The sequence below is a fragment of the Chelonia mydas genome, chromosome 3 (assembly GCF_015237465.2).
Source record: "Chelonia mydas isolate rCheMyd1 chromosome 3, rCheMyd1.pri.v2, whole genome shotgun sequence".
Classification (NCBI taxonomy): Eukaryota; Metazoa; Chordata; order Testudines; family Cheloniidae; genus Chelonia; species Chelonia mydas.
In genome coordinates, this window is record NC_057851.1 from 44,002,039 (window position 1) to 44,025,930 (window position 23,892).

Below are 23,892 nucleotides of genomic sequence, written 5' to 3' on the forward strand. Positions count from 1 at the left end.
ATGTACTTTTGAAAGCAAAATATAAAGTCACTGTATATAGTGAAATTTACTTTTAACTGATTAAATTTATCTGATCTAACTTTTACCTTTCAGTTATGTATTAAAGCTCATGTTGATGCAAACTTCAGTGTTTATTCCCATGCCTCTTATATTTAATTTATGTGCTTAATATCTCTAAGGGAAGCCATGATGATGGTATAACAATGATATTGAAATGACTTTCCATCAGTGCTGCCTTACATGAGTAGCCCTGTTGAATTTAATGGGAGTACTCACATGTACAGTAGACCCTCAGAGTTACAAACACCTCTGGAACAGAGGTTGTTCATAACTCTGAAATGGTCATAAAACGTTATGGTTGTTCTTTCAAAAGTTTATAACTGAACACTGACTTCATACAACTTTGAAACTTTACTATGCAGGAGAAAAATGCTGCTTTTAACCATTTTAATTTAAATGAAACAAGCACAGAAACAGTTTCCTTACCTTGTCAAATACTTTTTAAAACTTTCCCTTTTATTTTTTTAGTGGCTTACATTTAACACAGTACTGTAGTGTATTTGTCTCCCCACCCCACCCCTGCTACTGCCTGATTGCATACTTCTGGTTTCAAATGAGGTGTGTAATTGATCAGTCAGTTCGTAACTCTGAGGTTCTATTGCATAATATTACTCTTGGTTAGAAGTATTTGAAGAATCATTTCTTTAGCTAAATCCTGTCTCATTTGTTTTGATATTCCAGTGGTGCTGAGTCTCATTAGCTTAAAAAACACTTTGTAGGAGCAAATTCTCTAACTTCAGAAATAAAAGGATTGACGTGTCAGTACAAGATACTTTCTGAAATTTGGGTGCCTTCTGATGACTGAGGGGGGGAGGTCTTCTGTAAGAACATATCTGTAATGAGTTACTTCATAAACTAATCATAGAATATCAGCGTTGGAAGGGACCTCAGGAGGTCATCTAGTCCAACCCCCTGCTCAAAGCAGGACCAATCCCCAATCAAATCATCCCAGCCAGGGCTTTGTCAAGCCTGACCTTAAAAACGTCCAAGGAAATTCCACCACCTCCCTAGGTAATGCATGCCAGTGCTTCACCACCCTCCTAGTGAAAGTTTTTCCTAATATCCTACCTAAACCTCCCCCGCTGCAACTTGAGACCATTACTCCTGTTCTGTCATCTGCTACCACTGAGAATAGTTTAGATCCATCCTCTTTGGAACCCGCTTTCAGGTAGTTGAAAGCAGCTATCAAATCCCCCCTCATTCTCTTCTGCAGACTAAACAATCCCAGTTCCCACAGCCCCTTCTCGTAAGTCATGTGTTCCAGTCCCCTAATCATTTTTGTTGCCCTCTGCTGGACACTTTCCCATTTTTCCACATCCTTCTTGTAGTGTGGGGCCCAAAACTGGACACAGTACTCCAGATGAGGCCTCACCAATGTCGAATAGAGGGGAACGATCACGTCCCTCGATCTGCTGGCAGTGCCCCTACTTATACAGCCCAAAATGTCATTGGCCTTTCTGGCAGCAAGGCACACTGACTCATATCTAGCTTCTCGTCCACTGTAACCCTTAGGTCCTTTTCTGCAGAACTGCTGCCTAGCCATTCAGTCCCTAGTCTGTAGCGGTTCACAGGATTCTTCCATCCTAAGTGCAGGACTGTGCACTTGTCCTTTTTGAACCTCATCAGATTTCTTTTGGCCCAGTCGTCCAATTTGTCTAGGTCCCTCTGTGTCCTGTTGCTACCCTCCAGCCAATCTACCACTCCTCCCAGTTTAGTGTCATCTGCAAACTTGCTGAGGGTGCAGTCCACACCATCCTCCAAATCATTAATGAATGAATTAACCTTGAAAAGCTGCCCAAGGTCAGTTGGCCTTTGTTGTAATTTCTCTTTGGTTATTTTGACCTGGAATGGGGCAAGTCATGGTAATTTTATCCAATTTATAGGGGGATGCTTTTTTTAGATCAGGAGACTCTAGAATAGCCGTGGTGGTTTATGATAATAAGGAACAGAAAGGTGAGAAGATCATTAAACTTGTGACCTCGATATAACCGAGCATCTAAAGCAAACTCATCGAAGGCCTGGTCTACACTGGGGGATGGGGAGCGGGGTCGATCTCCGTTACGCAACTTCAGCTACTTAGATCTACTACCGCGGTGTCTTTACTGCGATAAGTCGATGGCTGATGCTCCCCCATTGACTCCACCTGCGCCTCTCGCCTTGGTGGAGTACCGGAGTTGACGGGACAGTGATCGGCGGTAGATTTATTGTATCTAGATTAGATGTGATAAATCGATCGCTGCCCGTCAATCCAGCAAGTAATGTAGACAAGCCCAAGATAACAGACAGTGTTTATGTCAGAAGGCTTGTTGGCACTCAGACTAGAAAGCTAAAACACGTTGAGCTTCTGGGGTGCAAACTACTTTGTATTTGATAGTGGTTCTAAGTGTGACAGATGAGCCTTTATGACTTTGCTAATGCTATACAACAAAGAGGCTGGAACTGTCAGTATAAGAAAGTTATCACATATTCCAGTCATGCAGGAAGGACAAAGCTGCTCCTAAACTTAAAAAGGAATCCAGTAACCAATAGGATAGCAGGATTGCCCAGGAGTCATACGAAGTTAGAACTAGATGGGAAGTACCCAGAACCAAACCTCAAACGCAGATCTGTCTGAGATGAAGGATCAGCATTTGACCACTAAAGCAAACTAAGATGAAACCAGACCTGAGAGGGAAGATTAGCAGGATTCCACTGGCTGCTGTTTATCCCTTTACCAGTCACAATATCTTGACAACTAATCGGCATCCAATCTCATGTTTAAAGGAAACTGAGGGTATGTCTATGCTTAAAACGCTACAGCAGCAGAGCTTTGTGAAGACATTACCTACACCAACGGGAGAGGTTCTCCCATTGCTGAAGGTAATTCACCTCCCCAAGAGGCAGCAGATAGGTCAAGAATCAATAGAGGAATTTTCCTGTTCATCTAACACTGCCTATACCAAGGGTTAGGTCAGCCTACTTACCTGTCTCAGGGGCACTGTTGCCTCTAAGCTGTGTGCGTACACGCAGATCCTAAACTCGGTGCATATGGCGAAACACCACGCACACAAAAATTTGCACAGAAGAAATTTTTTGCAAACACAAACTCTCAAAAATTAGAGGGAACATTGCTCAGGGGTATGGATTTTGGATGCAAATTCCCAGTGTAGACCTGTCCGAAGTATAACATTTAATCGGGCACCATAGTTGAAAGTTACAAGCCTGGGCTGAATGTAGTAAGGGGTTAAAGTTCTCAATTTCTGTCATAGCTGTTGTATGCAGACAACAGCTATAATAATTTTTAAATAATAATCAGTCGTTACTGAACTTAAAAGTTGGAACTCATTTAGGGTTACATTTTTCTGTCTTCCCTCTCTCGTGTGTGTGATTTTTATATATAATATAAAAATTCATAATTTTATTTAGACACCTGTGTCTTAGCTTCACTTATATTTCAAGGCTATTTGCTATATGTGCTGGCTATGAGAGTCAAAGTAGCAGGTTGTTTTCCTGTGCTGAATGGTTTTTGTTTCTGCAGGCCATGTTCTCAGTGACACCTGTGCAACTGTTGCTTGCAAATTATGCTCCCACTTTCAGCTCTTCAAACTCACTAATCATTACTGGCATTACACAGGTGTGACTGCAAGCCTTAGTTGCCCTGTGGAATGTTTATTATTGGTGATGGAAGATCAGAAGGGGGATCATATTTGACTTTCAGAGCCCTGGCTGAGTTTGCATGGCTGGCAATTTTAAAACTTGTGTCTATATAACTGGGGGGAGAAGGGGGGAACTTCACAACTTTGGCCAGGATCCACAAAGGGACTTAAGTATTGCATCACTTAGCGTCACAAGGTCTAACTCTTGGGCATCTAGAAAAACATTGGAACAACAATGTGATCTGTAAAGCCCAGTTAAGCACCTGGGCCCCCATACAATACATGAGGAGAGACAGGTGCCTTAGAATGTGATCCACAAAAACCATCATGCTAGGCAGAGAGCTGCCTAAGCTAGTCCGTGGTGGGAGATGCTGACAAGAGGGGTGTTTCCTAAGCCCTGCCCCTCTCATGTAGTTAGACATCTAAATCCAGGCTGCCAAGTGGTGCCTGTCTGTTTGTAACCCACAACTGGGAAACCCCTCTCCTGAAAGATTGGCCATTATCTTTGAAAACTCGTGGCGAACGGGGGAAGTCCCAGATGACTGGAAAAAGGCTAATGTAGTGCCAATCTTTAAAAAAAGGGAAGAAGGAGGATCCTGGGAACTACAGGCCAGTCAGCCTCACCTCAGTCCCCGGAAAAATCATGGAGCAGGTCCTCAAGGAATCAATCCTGAAGCACTTACACGAGAGAAAAGTGATCAGGAACAGTCAGCATGGATTCACCAAGGGTAGGTCATGCCTGACTAATCTAATAGCCTTCTATGATGAGATTACTGATTCTGTGGATGAAGGGAAAGCAGTGGATGTATTGTTTCTTGACTTTAGCAAAGCTTTTGACACGGTCTCCCACAGTATTCTTGTCAGCAAGTTAAAGAAGTATGGGCTGGATGAATGCACTATAAGGTGGGTAGAAAGTTGGCTAGATTGTCGGGCTCAACGGGTAGTGATCAATGGCTCCATGTCTAGTTGGCAGCCGGTGTCAAGTGGAGTGCCCCAGGGGTCGGTCCTGGGGCCCGTTTTGTTCAATATCTTCATAAATGATCTGGAGGATGGTGTGGATTGCACTCTCAGCAAATTTGCGGATGATACTAAACTGGGAGGAGTGGTAGATACGCTGGAGGGCAGGGATAGGATACAGAGGGACCTAGACAAATTGGAGGATTGGGCCAAAAGAAACCTGATGAGGTTCAATAAGGATAAGTGCAGGGTCCTGCACTTAGGACGGAAGAACCCAATGCACAGCTACAGACTAGGGACCGAATGGCTAGGCAGCAGTTCTGCGGAAAAGGACCTAGGGGTTACAGTGGACGAGAAGCTGGATATGAGTCAGCAGTGTGCCCTTGTTGCCAAGAAGGCCAATGGCATTTTGGGATGTATAAGTAGGGGCATAGCGAGCAGATCGAGGGACGTGATCGTTCCCCTCTATTCGACATTGGTGAGGCCTCATCTGGAGTACTGTGTCCAGTTTTGGGCCCCACACTACAAGAAGGACGTGGATAAATTGGAGAGAGTCCAGCGAAGGGCAACAAAAATGATTAGGGGTCTGGAACACGTGACTTATGAGGAGAGGCTGAGGGAACTGGGATTGTTTAGTCTGCAGAAGAGAAGAATGAGGGGGATTTGATAGCTGCTTTCAACTACCTGAAAGGTGGTTCCAGAGAGGATGGTTCTAGACTATTCTCAGTGGTAGAAGAGGACAGGACAAGGAGTAATGGTCTCAAGTTGCAGTGGGGGAGGTTTAGGTTGGATATTAGGAAAAACTTTTTCACTAGGAGGGTGGTGAAACACTGGAATGCGTTACCTAGGGAGGTGGTAGAATCTCCTTCCTTGGAAGTTTTTAAGGTCAGGCTTGACAAAGCCCTGGCTGGGATGATTTGATTGGGGATTGGTCCTGCTTTGAGCAGGGGGTTGGACTAGATGACCTCCTGAGGTCCCTTCCAACCCTGATATTCTATGAAATCAGGCAGCTTAGGTGCCTAAGTAACTTCTTGTGAAAATGAGTAAGGCACCTGTCTCAAGGCACCCAAAATGGGGGTGGGGAGAGGAGGAAGTGCTGCCCACATTACAACTTTTAGCCCAGTGGCTAGAGCACTGCTCCTGGGATGTAGGAGACCACAGGTTCAATTCCCCCCTCAGCTTGAGCTGGAGGAAGAAGGTTTGAATGACAGTCTCCCTCACCTCTCAGGAGAGTGCTCAAACCCAGTGGTTTTCAAACTTTTTTCTGGAGACCCAGCTGAAGAAAATTGTTGATGTCCGTGACCCAATGGAGCTGGGGATGAGGGGTTTGGGGGGTGTGTGTGCGGGGGGGGGGTGCTCTGGGTTTGGGACAGAGGGTTGGGGTGTTGGAGGGGGTCAGAGCTCTGGGCTGGGGGTGGGGATGAGGGGTTTGGGGTGCCAAGGGGGCTATGGATTTGGGGGGGCTCTGGATTTGGGGAAGGGGGTTGGGGTGTGGGCTTACTTTGGGTGGCTCCTGGTCAGCAGCGCAGCGGGGGTGCTAAGGCAGGCTTCCTGCTTGTTCTGGCATGGTGGACGGCACTGTGCCCTGGAAGCAGCCAGCAGCAGGTCTGGCTCCTAGGCAGAAGCACACAAGCAGCTCTGTATGGCTTTTGCCTGCAGGCAGCACCCCCCGACCCCAGTTCCCATTGGCCAGGAACCAGCCAATGGGAGTGCGGAGCTAGTGCTCAGGGCGAGGGCTGTGAATGGAGCCCTGTGGCTCCCCCACCTAGGAGCTGGACCTGGTGCTGGCCGCTCCCAGGATGCAGCACGGTGTCAGAACAGGTAGGGTCTAGCCTGACTTAGCAAGGCAGCACCACTGACGGGACTTTTAATGGCCTGGTCGGCGCTGACTAGCGCCGCTGTGACCCAGTGCCTTACATTCCGTGACCCAGTACTGGGTCACGACCCGCAGTTTGAAAACCACTGGTCTAATCACGTGGTTAAAATTTATAAGGTGATTGTCTCCTCCCCCCCACCCCCCCCAGCTCATCCTCCTGTTCTGGACAGATTTTGAATGGGACCCAATCTGGTAGGGAGCTTCTAAGCACACCTACAGGATTGGGCCCTATGGGTGAGCTAGGAAGGCAAAGGCCCATCTTCTCCTAGTTCATAGATAGGCTTCCGGATGCTTAGAGTGAGGAATCAGTGTGCACATCCAGAGACGGAAACTAAAGCACCTAGAAAACTTCTACTGGAAAAACTTAAGCACCGAGTGAGTTTAGGCACCTACAGAATTAGGTGGCAACTGAACAAGGGTTTTGGGGATTGCAGTGGTGGCTGAAAACCAGACTTAGGTGTCTAATTCTAAGGGGTTAGTTGTCCAAGTACCTTTGTGGATCTGGGCCTTACTGTTTAAAGGATTTGCTGTCAAATTTAAAATTATTTTAAATTAGTAAATGTACAGTGTTCTGAGAGAGGTGTGTGCCTGCGCATGTGAGAGAGAGATAGTCCTGACCAGTAATCTTTACTTGGTGCTTTAAAAGGGCTAATTTCCTGATGTTGAAGTTGTTGTGTACATCTTTCCTCCCAATCAATGTGACTGATGTTTGGGAGTTTACTAATTGCCCCCAGAACAACAGTACAGCAATCACAACAGTCTTTGTTGGTTTTAAAAACAAACTTCCTGGTTAAGAAAGGAAAACAGCAATGCAAAATGAAAGTATATAACACATTGAAAAAGGGGAAGCTGACAGCAATGGCTATATGCTAGCGGTCATTAAATGCAGTCAGTTGCTGAGGGAAGCTAAAGATATCCATAAGAATATGGCCAGTAGGATTAAAGACAATAAGAAGGAATTTTTAAAATATGAGGCACAAGAAATTATCACAATGTTTTAGATCTCTTATTAGATAGGGATGGTAAAATTGTCAATGATGATGCAGAAGGAAAGCAGATGAGTTCAACAAATATTTCTATTCTGTATTTGGGAAGAAGCTGGAAGACTATCACAGCTCAAAGTGATAATTAAATGTTTTCTATTCTGACAGAAGTTGCTAAAAGTAAACACTTTCACATCTGCATAATATGCTTCCAGGAGTAATAAAAGAATTGGCCAAGGCGCTTTTAGCTATTGATTTAGCTGTTTAACCAGGCTTGGAGTATTGGGGAAGATCTCAGAGGATTGCAAAAAAAAGCTAATGTTGTGCCAGTTTTTAAAAAGGGTAAAATGATGATGACCCAAGAAAATATAGGCCAAACAGCTGGACACTTTTTCCTCATCAAAATAGTGGAATGGTTTATGTGGGATGTAATCAGTAAAGAATTAAAGGATGGAAGCATAATTTTAGCAATCAAAGTGTTTCTGTGGAAAATGGATCTTGTCAAACTCAATGTTTTTCATGAGGTTATAAATTTGGTGGCAAACACAACAGTGACATAGTATATTTAGACTTCTTTAAGGCATTTGACTTATTACCACACAGCACTCTGATAATTAAATTAGCACTGTACAAAATCAATGCAGCACATATTCAGTGGCTTAAAAACTGTCTGTTAAATCTTTAGAAGTAATTATAAATAGGGAATCCTCATTCAATGGGAGTGTTTTTACTGGGGGTGCCAAGGATCTGTTCTTGGCCTGATGCTATTCAGAATTTGTTGATCTGGAAGATAACATAAAAACATTGCTGGTAAAAATTGCAGATAATCCAATAATTGGAAGTGGTAAATGATGACAGGGCCTTTCTAGAGAGCGATCCATAACCCATGGTAAGCTGGGCTCACTTGAACACCACATGTTAATGCAGCTAAATGCAAGATTACATCTAGGAACCATGAGTGCAGGTCGCACTTAAAGAATGGGGTGGGGGGACTGTATTTTGGAAAGCAATTACTCAGAAAAAGACATAGGGCTTATGGTGCATAACCAGTTGATCGTGAGGTGAAAATACAATGTGGTGGTTTACAGAGCAAATGCTGTCCTTGGCTATGTAAGTAGTAGATATAGAGCTATGTTGTCACCACTGTATATGGCATTGGTGAGATAATTACTATAAAAGTGTCTAGTTCTGGGGGGGGGGGCTACAGTTACAAAATGATGCTCACAGATTGGAAAGGATTCACAAAAGAGCTGCAAGAATGATTTGAGGTCTGGAAACCTATTTTAATGTGAGACTAAAGAACCTCAAAGAAGATTAAGAGGTGACTTGATCAGTCTGGAGGTACCTACATGGGGAAAAGATTTCTGATAGTAGCGGTTCTTTGATCTTTTAGAAAATGGCCAGTGAAATCCAGTGGTTGAAAGCTGAAGCTAGACAAGTTCAAGCAAAAAGTGAGGCACAGTTATTTTTAGTAAATCACACAGTAAGGGACACTAAGCAGTTGGAGCAATTTACCTAGGAATGTGGTGGATTGTCCATCACCTGAAGTCTTTAAATCAATGTCTTTCCAAAAGCGATGCTCTAGTTCAGCCAGAAGTTATGGGCTTAATACAGGAATTCTAGGGCCTGTGTTATGCAGGAGATGAGATTAAATTATTATAATGGTCTCTTCTGTCTTTAAACTCTGTGGTAATTGTTGGTTAAAGTTAAACATAATGCAAGCAGACTTCTTGAAGGGAAGGGTATAATGGCTATAGCCTATAAAGACCCTAAAACACCTAGCGAAGAATCTTAAACTGCAGTTTTCAACTTCACCCTTACTGTAATGGCAACCAGCACCTTGTCCTTACAGAGCTGTTTTGTTAATATTTGGTGGTTGTCAGGTGTCTTAATCTGAGGTGCAGGACAATTGAAGTTAATCTCAAACCCAAATGAAGAATTAATGCTTAATGCACAACAGTCTGAGTTTATTTAAAAATTAGCATCATGTCCCTTCTGAAAAATCCTATAAACTATAAAGGATCCACCATTGCTCATACCACCCCCAGATCAGAGTGAGGCACAACCTATCCAGGGGTACCAGTCACCAAGGAGCTCCCTCCCCATGTGGGCTGAGGGAGGGTAAAATTAGTAGTTTCTGATGGTGGAGTCACCTCTAGGCACTAGAGACTTCTTTTCCTGTGCAGGGCCATGGGCACCATCAGCACTAGGGATAGATGAGAGGTAGAGTCAGGGCCTCCCTTGAACAGACAAGATTTGGGGGACCTTGAGGCACTAGTCCCCATCCAGCCTTACATGAGGGGAAACAGAAAAAGCACCACCAGCTGGGAAGTAGACCAGCCCAGAAGCTAGGCAGAATTCAGTAGCCATACTGTTCCAATAAGAGATGCCCACCTCACTCCTGGACCATTATAGCACTTTGGATGCTGGCGTTGTCATCACTGTGCCTTCAGTTTAGACTCTGAACATTATTTTCTATTTGCTGGCTGGCTGTTTGCTCCCACCTCTTCTTCCCTACTGCCTCTCTGCTGTCTTTGTCCTTCAAGCTCCTCACCAGCTTTTCTTGTCTCTCTTCTCTACGCATCCAATGTTCCTTTTCTCTTCCTTTCTTTTCCACTGTTGCTCTCGCTAACACCTCCTCCTCCCACTTTCCCCAGTTATTCTATCTCCGATTCAAAAATTCATTTAAAAAACATACCACAAAAGCCAGAAAGAAAATCATGGAACTAGCATGACTTTTGCCAACCGTCATTCTGGCCATATGTCTCAACCCTTTGTCTTTCCCTTTGTCTTCACTAGTTAAATTGTAAGATCTTAGTCCCTTCCCCTATCCCTTACTGTGTGATTGTTTTAGGCACTGTACAGTCATCTTGGTTTGGTGCCTCTTGTGCTGCCATAATACAGATAATTAGGAAATAACTTTATTTTTTTTATTGATCGGCTTTCTTTACCTTCTATAGGTTTGTTTTTTTTAAAAAAGAATTTCTGTAGATCGCTATCAAATTGTATGGGACTTTCCATAAGAATGTAGCTAATGTCACTTTGTAAAGATAAAACCTTTAAGCTATTTTATAACAAACAGTGGAGGGAATAACATTCTATAAAATAAAATATTTATGGGAAAAACTACATCAGTTTTTGAGTACAGTCCCATGAGTGAAGTATCGTTAGGCCATAATTTGCATTCTCATAGCTGTTAGAGCAAAGCAGAGAAACTAGGACCTTCAGATTTTATTTGAAGACCTGCTAATAACTCTGAGATATTGGGCAAATCACTTAATTTCTCTGCCTTAGTTTGCTTTACATAAAGAAATACCAAAGGAGTATTCTGGAACTAAATTCATGTTTGTGGAGAGCTCTGAGGCTGTCAAATGAAAAGTTTAAGTGTATTTTTATTATGCCTTGTTGTATGCTCTAATTTTGGCAAAGGCCATATGTTGATAGGCATTGAATCATGGTTACTTAAGTAAAAATCAGATTTTAAGAAAAAGCTGAAATAAAAGCTGTCTGGCAAACTAGATAGTTTCTGAGCAGTCATCTGAAGAAATTTGCTACAGGCTTGTTCAATAAGCTACATTTTCTTCTTCTTTGGTCATACCTGTATGAATGTTTGGCTCCTAAATGAGACAGGAACAGTTGCATCCGTGTGTGTTGCTGTCACTGTTCATGCTTCGCACTCTCCTGTATTGGATTGTGAGGTCAGCCATTTTTTTTATTGCTAGAGTCGCTGCTGGCATTTACGTTGCCCATTTATAGTACAAAGTAAATGGAGCTGTCTGTCCTCTGGTATTCCCATACATAGTGACTGATCTCACTGCAGACTCAGCCGTCCCATGCTTTCTAGCGAACAGGAGGTGCTTTCCATAAAAAGGATTGTCAGGGAATCTGATTTATTCTTTTAGTTTAGATTTTTCTAATGCAATTGGTTGGTTCTTGTGTTAACTTCCTAATTGTATCCTGTATTTCAAGGAAGCAAAATTGATATTGCAGCCCTGGTATAGTAACTCTACTGGGGATGAGAACTTTTAAATCTCCTATTAAAATATGTTGGTATGTTATCAGAATTGCTTGCCATCTACATGCACTTGTGGTACATTGGTCTGCTGATTTTGTAGTGGTGTGTCCAATAGATTTGATGTTGACGTTGCCGATAATACAATAAGTATTCCCTGAAATCTTACTGTAGATCCTTTGTGATAAGTTAATTCACAAAACCAAATTACTTTTCAGAAGTCTATAAAAAATTGAACTGTCTTTAAACTCTTCCTGTTCTGTTCTTAGTGATCAACACACTTAATTTTACCATGACTCTAGGTTTGACTCTGAAGACCTTTCCTTTACAAAGTTTGAGGAATAAGTTCTAGTTTGAGTGTCCAGTCATCTTATATGGCTAAATGTCTGAGCTATGTCCTTCTTTTGACTCTTAAAATAAATTTAAAAGAAATAGTGGTACTATGCAATTTACTTTTATATACTGATTAGAGAAACTATATATAATATATATATTTATATTTTTAAATATAGCTAACTTAATTTCTAATAATTTTGACTGAAGGCCTATGAACAAATGCCTTACTTTGTAACCACTGGTGCATCAGATTTTTCTGATGGGTTACTTAGGAAAGAGAACTAATCTAAGTTCAACTCTGTAACTGTTTGATCTACTAAGTGAATGGTAATCAGGCCAAGCACTGGGGATGGTGTATTGTAAGGAAAAATACTATTGTCACCTTTTGAGATGCAAACTACATACACACTTACAAAATTAGAGTCTTTTATATATGATGCTGCTTCTGTTGGCTCCTGGAAGCCCTATTGTTAATTATTTAATTAAAACTTCAGTTTGCTTTTGCAATTTTAGAATTACATACAGGAAATTTATAGTCCTTTAAAGGGACACTAATCTTGAAATCACTTTTTTTTTTAAATGTAAAGTAACAACTTCAGGTACTATGCCAGTCTGAGTCCCTCTACCAACTCATGTGGTTTTACAAGTGTACTTATTTTTCTTTTAAAATGTTTCCCCCTTTTTACTGTATAAAAGATCCATGCAGACAGGGAGACTGACAGTATACAGGAGACACAGTGAAATTGACTATGCACAAAGTAAAATCAAAGGAGGAAAAAACCAGACACAATATTTTTTTGCTAGTCTTTTGTGTATAGTAATTTTGCTGGTACAAGAGTAGCTAAAAAGCCCATAAAATGTGAGACAGGGTTTGAGTAGCCACATCTAATCTAAAACTATAAATGTCAGCTAATCTATAGTTCACATACAAGGGTCTGCTACTGCCAACAGGTTCTGAACCTTACCTCATGATCTATGCACCTGTGCATGTTCCTGGCAAAATCCTCTTGTAATCTGCTGCCTGTAGAGAGGGGCATGACTAAAAGGATAGCTCAAATACTCCCAAACTTTGGATGAGTTAAAAGCATAGATTTGAAGCTTGTGCTTGGAGTCCATCATTAATTCTTTCCTCACAGGTATAATATAGTACAAGAAAAAAGGCCTTTGGAAAGGGAAGGGCAGGGAGGTTGTTTTTTAAAGTGTTATGGCTAGCAAAGTGACTCTGAGAATGATACTTTTGTGAGTTGTATTATCAAATTGCTTAAAATAATAAATTTTTTGTTCTTTTTTTGCAAGTCTGAACAAAGTTTTGGGTTTTTTTTGGGCCAGAATTGACAAGAAGCTCAGTTTATTATCTGAAAATCAAGCTGTGAGGTTTTTTCTGCTTTGCTTGCCAAAGATGAAAAATATTTGGATTCAGAACAGGGTTGATATGTTATGTGCATGTGAAACAGAATAACAATGGCTCTCCCTCTTTCTAAAAAGAAACAATAACTTGGAATAAAAACTTGGAGCCTTATCCTACCTTTAACTCAGGCTGCATTTCCTTTGAATTAAAAGGGAGTTTTGTAATTTTGTGCCCCTGTCTGACTGAAGAAGGGTCAGTAATTTGCATATGGGGAGATCTAGTGGGAATTCTGGCATATGACACACTCTGTTATCAATGACTGGAGATCTCCAAGCCAAGTGTGGTGATGGAATATGCAAATAGTCTCTATTGTAGGATCTCGTTCGGCCTCATTTTTGCAGTGATGCCACTGATATTTACTGGACTTCTGTGTATACCTTCTAAATTGGAGGGTGCAGCTGAAATACTTCTATGGAGCTGTACAGCTAAACTTGCCAAACTTGTCCTTGGCTGGAAAGATTATTCAAGGGGCAACAGAATAGAGTTTGTAATCAATAGGCCAAAACTGCTAACTCTCAATCAAATAGAAGTTACTCAACCAAGATCAAATACACCAGTCGAAGAAGATTGGAATATCAGAAACACAAAATTAAGGAAGTAAGTGGAAGAGATATTTAATCTGAAATTCTCTTTCATGTTCTCATATATACTTGGGAGCACAGGGCTGCTTTTATTTTTTCTGAGTTAGTATGTGCACTTCTAACCTAATAAACACACTGGGATTGCCAAGTATCAATTTAGAGGTTAGGATAGGAATTCTTCAAGTGGCATCTCCGTTACAAGGAGAGGGTAAGAATAGTAGGGGAAAATTCATGAAGTGTTACTTGTAGACTGACATAATGTTTTCTTCCAGATTATAAAAGCACTTAAGGGACTTCAGGATTTGGATATTTCACTGGACATTCTAGTGGTAAGTGAAATATTGTGTGCTGAAAGCCTTCATCTATGAAGTTATCTGTGGCATATTCAGTGATTTGCAACCATAGAAGCCAGGAAAGTTACTGCACCTTGCAATCCTGAATCCTAATCCCAAATCATTTTTAATATAAAAAGTTATATGGGACCATGGAGTCTTTTCCCAAAAACCACCCAGAGGCACTTTGCCTCGTCTAGCAAATATGGCAGGATGGCATATAGTGACAATATTAGGCTCTTCTACTGAGTATCCAGAGAACAGAATCCTGGGCTGGTTGGATTTTCCTCCAAGTGCAATGGCCTCTGTGCCAATATGATGGAGTAGGTTTGTGTGCTCACACAATTATATTTTATATTTACATGTGCTGGTGCTTTGATTCTGTACCTAAGATGAAACAAACATGACCACTTCATATTTTAGATCCGTGATTATTCTTCCATTCCTCCAAGGAACACAAAATCCCTTTTTAATTGTGATTCTGCAGTTAGAACAAGCATCCTAGTAGTCGCAGGTTAATGATGCTCTTGGTTCTGCTAGTATTTTATTTTTCACACCATCTCACATCCTATCAGATTTTCTGTGATAAGGAGTGTCAGTACGTATATGGGAGACTTTCAAGGTATGCCTTTGCGTTATAGGGCATAGTTTAGGTATTTAGGTGGTGGCATTTTTCTTCCTTGCAGTCACTAGTAAACCAGTTCTCCATCTTGGTGTCGGAGTTCTGCATAGCAAGGTCCTAACCACCTGTGGACTGTGAAGATGCCCTGATATTTTTCACAAGAGGAAATGTATTCTCTTAGGTATCCTGTCCAATTTCCAAATCTCCTCATGGCATCTTGCATGCCTAAATTCAGTTCTATGTGGATATAGTATTCTTCACTTTGTGTCATACCTGTGTGCAGTGTTGCTGCACTTCAGTACTGGATAAAGTAATCCCCTTCACATAGTGATTAGATAATTTAAAATCAGAAAGCACTGTGGGATACTTATTTAACTGAAGTTCTCTGACATTGTTCATAATAATGTGACAGGCCATTTGGGATCCTTTAAGTGAAGTGGAAAAAGAGGGTGATAGTTACAATTAAGATTCTATGTAATTTTATTGTACTGTTATATCCTGAGATGTTTCAAACATTAATCCTAGGAAAAGCTAGAGCTTCTCTTGTATGAATTTCAAGCAAACTGGGAACTATCATACATGTAGGAAGCATTGCTGAAAAGTATTGGATGATGTCACTGAAGCCCCTTCTGTGTTGAGTGAAATAATTTTTTTGAACAGCCAAATAGACAGCTGGTTGTGCAGGAAAAGCACATATAACTCTTATTTGCAGATGTCACAGGAATATCTTGTCACTTAGCTGGAGAGAACTTTAAGAGGTAACTGTCCGCTTAGTGTAGGACTTACTATGGTTGCTGGAGGGGCCTCAGTGAGACTGATCAATCAGGGCAAACCCCAAAGAATGGGGCAGCCAATCCCCCAAATTGGTGATTTATTCTAATAATTAGATTCACCAAGCCAGCAACAAAACAGCTTCTGCAATACCTTATGGGTTACCCAGAAGCCAAAATACAGCTCCTCTAAAGCAATCCAGCCATGGGCTCCCACCCAGACAGCCAAGTTGAATATGGTAATTAGTTGCCTTGATGAGCATAAGGCAATTAATCATTCAAAGATCCACAGGTAGTTTACTACAAACTTCAGAGAAATAAAGATGATATTATTACACTACACATTTCATCTAATTGCTAATATTCCTTTTGGTCTCTGAATCAATAGAATATAGTAACATACAGGAATAGAAGTGTATCATCTACCAGCTAATGAAATCACATTGTGAAGCTTCTAACAGATATAGGTAAACACAGACAAATACAATAAGTAATTACTTCTAATTCTCTTACAAAAAAGACTTATGTTTCAAAGGATTTAGTCTACTTAATGGCTTTGATAACAATCTACAAGAAATGGCCCTGTTTGCCATGTCAGTACTTCCCTAATATGTGCATAAAGGTTGATCTTTAGGTCACTTAACCTGGTGGTTGTTTAACCCTTTCTGGCTCAGTGTCACAAGGACCATTTTAGCGTTTGTGTACATTTTAAAAAAGAGGGGGCTATGTAACCAAATATAAATAGATATGCTCTCATGATGAAAACTCACCTGCAATGTTGTGTGGCCACAACCACAGGCTCTTCAGGACAAGGACAGTTTGTGTGGTGCCTAACACAGTGGTGTCCTGATCTATGGCTGGGGCCCCAAAGCATGACTGCAATATGAATAATAATTGTACTGAGTCCCAGAAAATGAACCTGAACAGTCTAGTTTTCAAGGGCCAGTTTACCTGGGCAAAAAAGTGTAGGTTTTTTTCAATTGAAATAGTTCAAATAGTTTAATTCTAGTAAAACTTCACACATACCTTAATGCCTGTGTGGATAAAGTCTGGCTACAACACAACCAGTTCAAATGATCTTAAAGGTGTTAAATTCTGTCTACGTCAGTATTAATAGTGGGGTGTCAATCAAGGTAACCCAATCCTATTGAGAGAGATGCTTTTTGTGCCTGTGTAGACAGGGCTGAAAAAAATGTTCAAGCTGAGTGAACTGCTAGAATTAGACTGCTAAAGGATAAGAAGTAACTTAATTTCTCTGCTGAAGTTTCATAAAACTTAAATATAGAAAGATACATTACAAATACTCAGTATTTTGGGTTATAAACGTGTGGTTTTGCTTTGGCTCCCTTGGAATATTTGTTTCTGGTACAAAAATGATCTTTATGATCTGAGTGATCTGTCAACGGATTTTTCCAACTACCAACTTATTGTTGTGTGAATTTAATTAGTTAGTAGAAAAAGTACATTTGGGATGTTGGTCATGTGTTTGTCCTCCTTGCACTGTCTCCAATAGGAAACTGGAGTAGGAAAAACAGTTAACAGTTTTAGGAAACATGCCACTGCTGGAAATATAGCTAAATCTCTGGTAAACCACTGGAAAAAACTTATTCCACCAGAAAATGAAAGGTAGGTGTGAGTCTAATTTTAATTTTGAGATAAATTGTTGTCCAATGTAATATTTTTATCTGTTCAGACTGTTTTTTTATATAATGAAATTAGCATGATAAGATAAGACAGATAAGAGAAGTCCATATTTGGAAGTAGAGTAGATGGAATGGAAGATTATTTTATGAATGCTATTTGGTAAAATATTGCCAAAACTTTCAACAGTATTGTTTGCAAATAATTATTTGACCAACTGTAGACAAACAGCCAGTCCTCAGCCCGTCCTCAGCCCATGGATTTGATGAAGGCTGGACTAGTCCAGCAAATGGGTATCATTGTCTAATTCTTTAGGGAAGTGGCAAGTACAGATAAGGAAGGGAGCTAATGTGGTGGTACTTGGTTAAATGTTGTTCCTTCCTCATCACACCTCCAGTCATTTGATTTCCTTTCCCTGACCATGCTACTTCCAAGAGAGGAAGAGGAGGAACCTCACAACTTCAAGCTTATTAACGTACATGAAATATTCCTCAGGAAGAACAAAAAAGTGGAGCATGTGTGAAGCATCTCAAGTTAGCTCCAAGTTAATGTATTTGAGGGCCATTCCTGATACTTGCTGGTTCTGACTTCAGTGGCATTTACTATAAACTGTGTTCTGAGTACTGTGGCATTGTAATGGTACCATGGCTTAGTTATGAGGTTCCTATATAATTCTCCCTCTTTGTCTGACTTTTGATTCCCACTTGCATACAGAGCAAATGCATCAGAACAGCCATACTGGGTTAGACTAATGGTCCATCTCGCCCAGTATCCTGTCTTGCAACAATGGCCAGTGTCGATGATGCAAAGGAAATGAACAGAACAGGGCTATTATTGAGTGATCCATCCCCTGTGGTCCTGTCCCAGCATCTGGCAGGGACACCCAGTGTATGGGGTTGCATCCCTGACCATCTTGGCTAATAGACACTGATGGACCTATCCTCCTTGAACTTACCTAGTTCTTTGTTGTGAAGGCCAAAACTGGATTCAACATCTCCTGGCAACAAGTCCCACAAGTTGACTGTGTTGTGTTAATTAGTACTTTTTTTGTTTTAAACCTGCTGCCTATTAATTTCATTGGGTGCCCCCGGTTCTTGTGTTTACACCTTCACCTAACACTTCCTTTATTCACTTACTCCACACCAGTCATGATTTTATAGATCTCTATTTTATCCCCCCTTAGTGGTCTCTCAAGCTGAAAGTCTTTTTTTTTTAATTTCTCCTCATATGGAACAGCTTCCATAACTCCTTTTTCCAAAGGCTCCCCAGTTCCTAATAAACCCCAAACCCTGCTCTCTACACCACTGTCTCATTCACACATTGAGACCCTGTAGCTCTGATTGCACATGGAATTGGAAACATTTCAGAGAATGCTACTATGGAGGTCCTTGACTTTAATCTCTTACCTAGCAGCCTAAATTTGGCCTCCAGGACCTCTCCTACCTTTTCCTATGTCACTGTACCTACATGTACCACGACCACCGGCCACTCCCCAGCACTGCTCATATGTAGGGCCCTACCAAATTCACAGCCATGAAAAATATGTCAGACTGTGAAATCTGGTCTCCCTTGTGAAACCTGGCTATTGGGGGGAGGTCACAGTATTGCCCACATCACCCACCTGTAAGGCTGACCCTGCCCCTCCCTCAAAAAGTGACAAGTTCTGTCCCCATAGCACTCTCACTTCTGCGCTGCTGCTGCCTTCAGAGCTGGACAGCCAGAGAGTGGTGGCTGCTGGCCAGGCACCCAGCTCTGAAGGCAGCACCACTGCCAGTAGCAATGCAGAAGTGAGGGTGTCATGGTGTGGGAGGGTGGTCACTTTTTTGGGGGAAGGGAAGGGGCCAGCCTTACAGATGGGCTGCATGGGGTGCTGTGCCTCCCCCTTCCCCCCCCCCCCCCACAGCCAGTCCAAGGCCCCTTTAACTTCCAAGCACTCAGGAGGGGCAGGACTGAGGGTGCCCCAGGGCTGAGTCAGATCCACCTCTGGCGGTGGCGCAGAAGTAAGGGTGGCAATACCACACCATGCTACTCAGACATCTTGGGAGATCTGCAGCCTTTGCACCTGGCAGGCAGTTCACCATGTGCTTCTCCCAGTCATCACAAACACAGCTATCTGTATTCCTTACGCTCAAATCTCCCCATTACTATTCCCTGTCTCTTCCTAATATCTGGGATTCCCTCCTCTGGAGAAATAGCCTCAGTGAGAGGGGATGCCCTGACATCCAAGCATCCCAACTATGGGATCATTTCCCTCCATTCCAGTTTGATGTTTTCCTTTCCTGAGACTTTCATCTGCTTCAACAGCACAGAGGCTATCAGATTGGGAGTGGGACCACACTTTGTCCCCACTCTACAGTGTCGCCACAAGTCTCATCGATGTACTCTTGGTCTCCCTTAGCTCTTCCAGTTCAGCCACTCTGGTCTCAAGCCCTTACTCTCCAAAGAGCTTATGTCTCTCTGAGAGACACTGAATGCACACACGTGCTACCTGCTCATGCTGCGTTCAGTGCAATAAACTAGATAGCCCCCATTCTGCTGCTGAGTTTCTACCTGCACTCTTTTTACTCCTGCAGCTTTTTGGGGGGGTTGGGAGGAGGCTGGGTAGGATGTTGATTGGCCTAAATTTAGAGCAGTGGTCTCCAACCTTTTTACGTCCAAGATCACTTTTTTTTTTTAAATTTAAGGGCAACCAAGGATCTACCCTGCCCTTGCCTCTTCCCCAAAGCCCCACCGCCTCACTCCATTTCCCCTTCCTCTTTCTATCACTCACTCTCCTACACCCTCACTTTACCAGGCTGGGGCAGGGAGTTGGGGTTCAGGAGGAGGTGCAGGCTCTGGGCTGGAGCCGAGGGGTTTGCAGGGTGGGAGGGGGCTCTGGGCTGAGCCTGGGGCAGGGGGTTGGGGGGCAGGAGGAGGCACAGGGTGCTGGCTCTGGGAGGTGGGGTCAGGACTGGGGTTTGGGGTGCAGGAGGGGGTATGGGTGCTGGCTCTGGGAGGGGGCTCAGGGCTGGTTTGGGATGCAGGAGGGGGTTCAGGGTGTGGCCTCCAGCTGTAAGCACTTACCGCTGGCGGCTCCCAATTGGTGGTGCAGTGTGGCTGCTGCTGCTGAGGTAGGCTCCCTGCCTACCCCAGCTCCATGCTGCTCCCGGAAGGGGCCAACGTGCCCCTGCGGCTCCTGGGGGGTGGGAGCTCCATGTGCTGCCCCTCTCTGTAAGCACTGCCCCCACAGCTCCCATTGGACGCAGCTCCCCGTTCCCGGCCAATGGGAGCTGCGGGGTCGGTGCTTGCACACAGGAGCAGTGTGCTTCCAGGAGCAGCATGGGGCCAGCGCAGACAGTGAGCCTGTCTTAGCAGCAGCCCTGCTGTGCTAAGACAGATCACAATCGACTGGCAGATCCTCTAGGATCAACCAGTTGATCGCGATCGACTGGTTGGTGACCACTGATTTGGACAGTGTTTGGTGTATCTGGGTGTCACTCTCCCTCACAAAACTGTTTGCTGCTCTTGTTCACTAGCTCCTATGGTTTCTTAGGAGCTGCCTTTTTAAAGCCTTGTTTTCCCTGAGTAGCCCTGCCCCCTGGTTAATGGTTAGTGGAGCCTAAAGGGATAGGGGATCAAAGCCTCATTAAGAAGCTCTCAGCCTTTCCTAACAGGCCTCTAGGCTCAGCACATGGGCCTGCCCCCCTGTTCGCCCCCCCCCCCCCCCCAAACAACCATATATATATAAATACATGCTACAGTCAAGCCGCAAGCACACAACAGACAACTCACCCCAAGGGTCACGTCACTCCTCCTTCACCTGGAGAGCTCCCTTGCAAAATTCGCGTTTGCTGCTCCTGTTCACTAGCTCCACTGAATAGACATAGTCTCCGTCTCATTGATACAACCACTGCTGCCCTCATCAGGCCAAATGTGTTTTAGGCCCTTTACAGTTCCTTACCTGATATTTTTGGGACAGAGAAGCTGATAGCTTGAGAGCTGAAGGTCCCAGTGGATTTGGGGTTAGGTAGGTCAGGTAGGGTGGGAGAGGTATTCTGTAGTTTGTTGTTTGTGGTTTGTTTTTGCTGTGGAAAAATCCATGGTACATTATTAGTTGAACTGTAAGTTTTGCATCTTAAATTTCTATTGAATGTTTTTTTTTTAATATCACTAAACTGCCCAGAATCTGGGGTGAATTCAGTGTATATTGAAATAGGTAATAAATACTTGGCTGCTGTTCCTCTCTGGAAGGAAGCATGCTGGGGAAATGATTGTGTGGCTTGCTTATTCTCACTTTCTGGTGGCAGCAGTTGCTAGTTGGTTGGACCTATATTCTGCTTGACTGGGACCCTGTGTTAATGTGGAAGAGTTATAGCAGCACTAGGATTTCTGGTACGTTTAACAAAGCATGCTGTTAAGGGAGATCTGCTGCCGTGGGAACAAGCAGAGAAGTGCTGCATCTGGCCATCTGCTGATAGCTGCTGCTCCTGGCATGCCAATCTGTAGGGGCTGAGAGATTGTGAGGTGCTTTCAGATAGGATTTACTCTAGCTGCTGAAGTGGCAAATAAAAGGAAGAAAAGCCTGATGTATCAAAGGTACTTAATAGATTGAAGGAAATATTTCATATCAAACACCTGACCCTGTAGGCCCTGTCACTAAAATGTGTTTGTACTCCTTTTCCAACAACCATGCAGTTGCAAGCGCTAGTGTAGACACTGCTCAGACTGCTTTCATGCAGTCCTGTCTATATCGGTTGCCCCACTAATGGAAAACAGGTGTGCACAGTTTTCTAAAACTGCATTTACTAAACTCTAAAGACACACACACCATTTTTCACACTTGTATTTTCTCAAAGTTCCTTTTTTAGGAGCACTACCTGGATTTTGAAATTGAACTTGGCTGCTTTCAGTACTGGGACTAGTGTTTGCTTCAAGGGACGTCAAGCGTTTCAAGTCCAACACTTGGATTTGTGAAAATTTTACATGGTAGAAAACCAAGTTATTAATTCTGTTGCCCTTTTTTGACCGAGCGACTAGTTAAAATTTGGGGTCCTGGGGGATGTTCCTGCTAGAAGTAGAGATTGATGGAGTCTGGTATTTTCTTTGCAATCTTTTTTTATTTAAAAGGCACGTATGAAGTCCTGTGTCTCTGAATGCAGAAGGAACCAAAACAAAAAGAGCAGTTTCTTACTTTACAGCTCCCAAGTCTCTTTAGCCAACACCAGAGCCAAAAGTGCGCGTACTAGCCTTGTTCGGAGTTGTCAGTGTTTGCTTAAAGAAAAGGAGGACTTGTGGCACCTTAGAGACTAACACATTTATTTGAGCATAAGCTTTCGTGAGCTACAGCTCACTTCTTTGGATGCAGCTCACGAAAGCTTATGCTCAAATAAATGTTAGTCTCTAAGGTGCCACAAGTCCTCCTTTTCTTTTTGTGGATACAGACTAACATGGCTGCTACTCTGAAACCAGTGTTTGCTTAGAGGCTCCTGCTTGGCTTTCTTGGCTAACCTCTCTCTCCCCCTCCCTGACTGCCTCACTTGTCTTTTCTCCCTTTGTGTGATCTCCCATCTCACTCTCACACATACCCTACCCAAAACAATACTCAGCTGAAAGCTCTGGGCACGTTCACACCCCTTTTTGTTTTAGGTGGGGGGCTTATACTTACAGTTGACTTCACATCTGTCAATCTCAGCAGGAGGTTAACTCATAACAAAGTTTCATCCAGCTCATAACAATACAAATATCTTCATTACTTTTCTAGAAGACTTTTAAACAACTCAAACATTGAAGCATGTTGCATGTGACTTTAAAACTTTCCCTTTTACTAATAACATTGGTAAAAGGTCTGAAGGTCACCCTTGGTAACTGAGCATTAAATTGGAGTCTGTTTTGGTTCTGTCTTATATTTCAGTGACCACAAGGGGAAAAAACAGAACACCGACAAGAGGAACGAACAAGACAAGACAAAAACATCAATTTGTAAGGAGAATAAGCACTCTGGCAAGACAAAAACATCTGAACCAGCCTTAGAAGATTGTAAAAGATCTCCCACATCTGATAAATGGAAGAAGGAGTGTAGTTTTACAGAGAATAAGCAAAGAAATAAAGATACAGAGTCTTATAAAGGGCATGAAAGCAAAATACATAGCTCCAGTAGTTCTAAAAATACATCCCAAAGCATCAATCCTGAAAACACAAAAAGTGACTGCAAAGAAACAACCTCTGCTGCCAGCAAAAAACCTTCAGAAAAGCACCATTCTCCTAGAGCCAACAAAAAAGATCTATTTCCAACAAAAGGGTCTTGTAAGGATCTCTCCAAACAGAGAAACTCTGAGGACCCAGGAAAATTAAAACAAACACTTAGTGTGGAAAGCAAACCAAAGTTGCCCAGTGATGAGGACTTTGAGCCCCCTGTTATGTCTTTTGAATCCTATCTTAATTATGATCAATTTTCAAGTAAAAGAAAGAGGAAGACTTGCACTACAAATGAACAGTCAAAAAACGTCAAGGGCTGCGAACAGAAAAACTGCTCATTATCGCAGAAAAATTCCAAATCCCCTGTCATGAAAGAGAGAGAGGAAGAACCACCCAAATCAGAAGATGATCAGTCAGAAAGTCCCACTAAAAAGGTAAACTATTTAGTCAAGCTAACATAAAATAAAGTGCTAATTTAATAGTTAATATATTAACAGATTTATTT

At 42.5% G+C, this 23,892-nt stretch overlaps 1 protein-coding gene across 1 annotated transcript in view; it reads left to right on the forward strand.

The window, feature by feature from the left end:
• Window positions 1-23,892, forward strand: part of LOC102937320 (elongin-A) — a 36,051-nt gene that overhangs the window by 1,379 nt on the left and 10,780 nt on the right. The window contains exons 2-4 of the mRNA XM_037893482.2: window positions 14,121-14,177; window positions 17,086-17,198; window positions 23,104-23,821. Coding sequence (XP_037749410.1) covers window positions 14,121-14,177; window positions 17,086-17,198; window positions 23,104-23,821 — 888 coding nt within the window. The remainder of the gene's footprint in view (window positions 1-14,120; window positions 14,178-17,085; window positions 17,199-23,103; window positions 23,822-23,892) is intronic.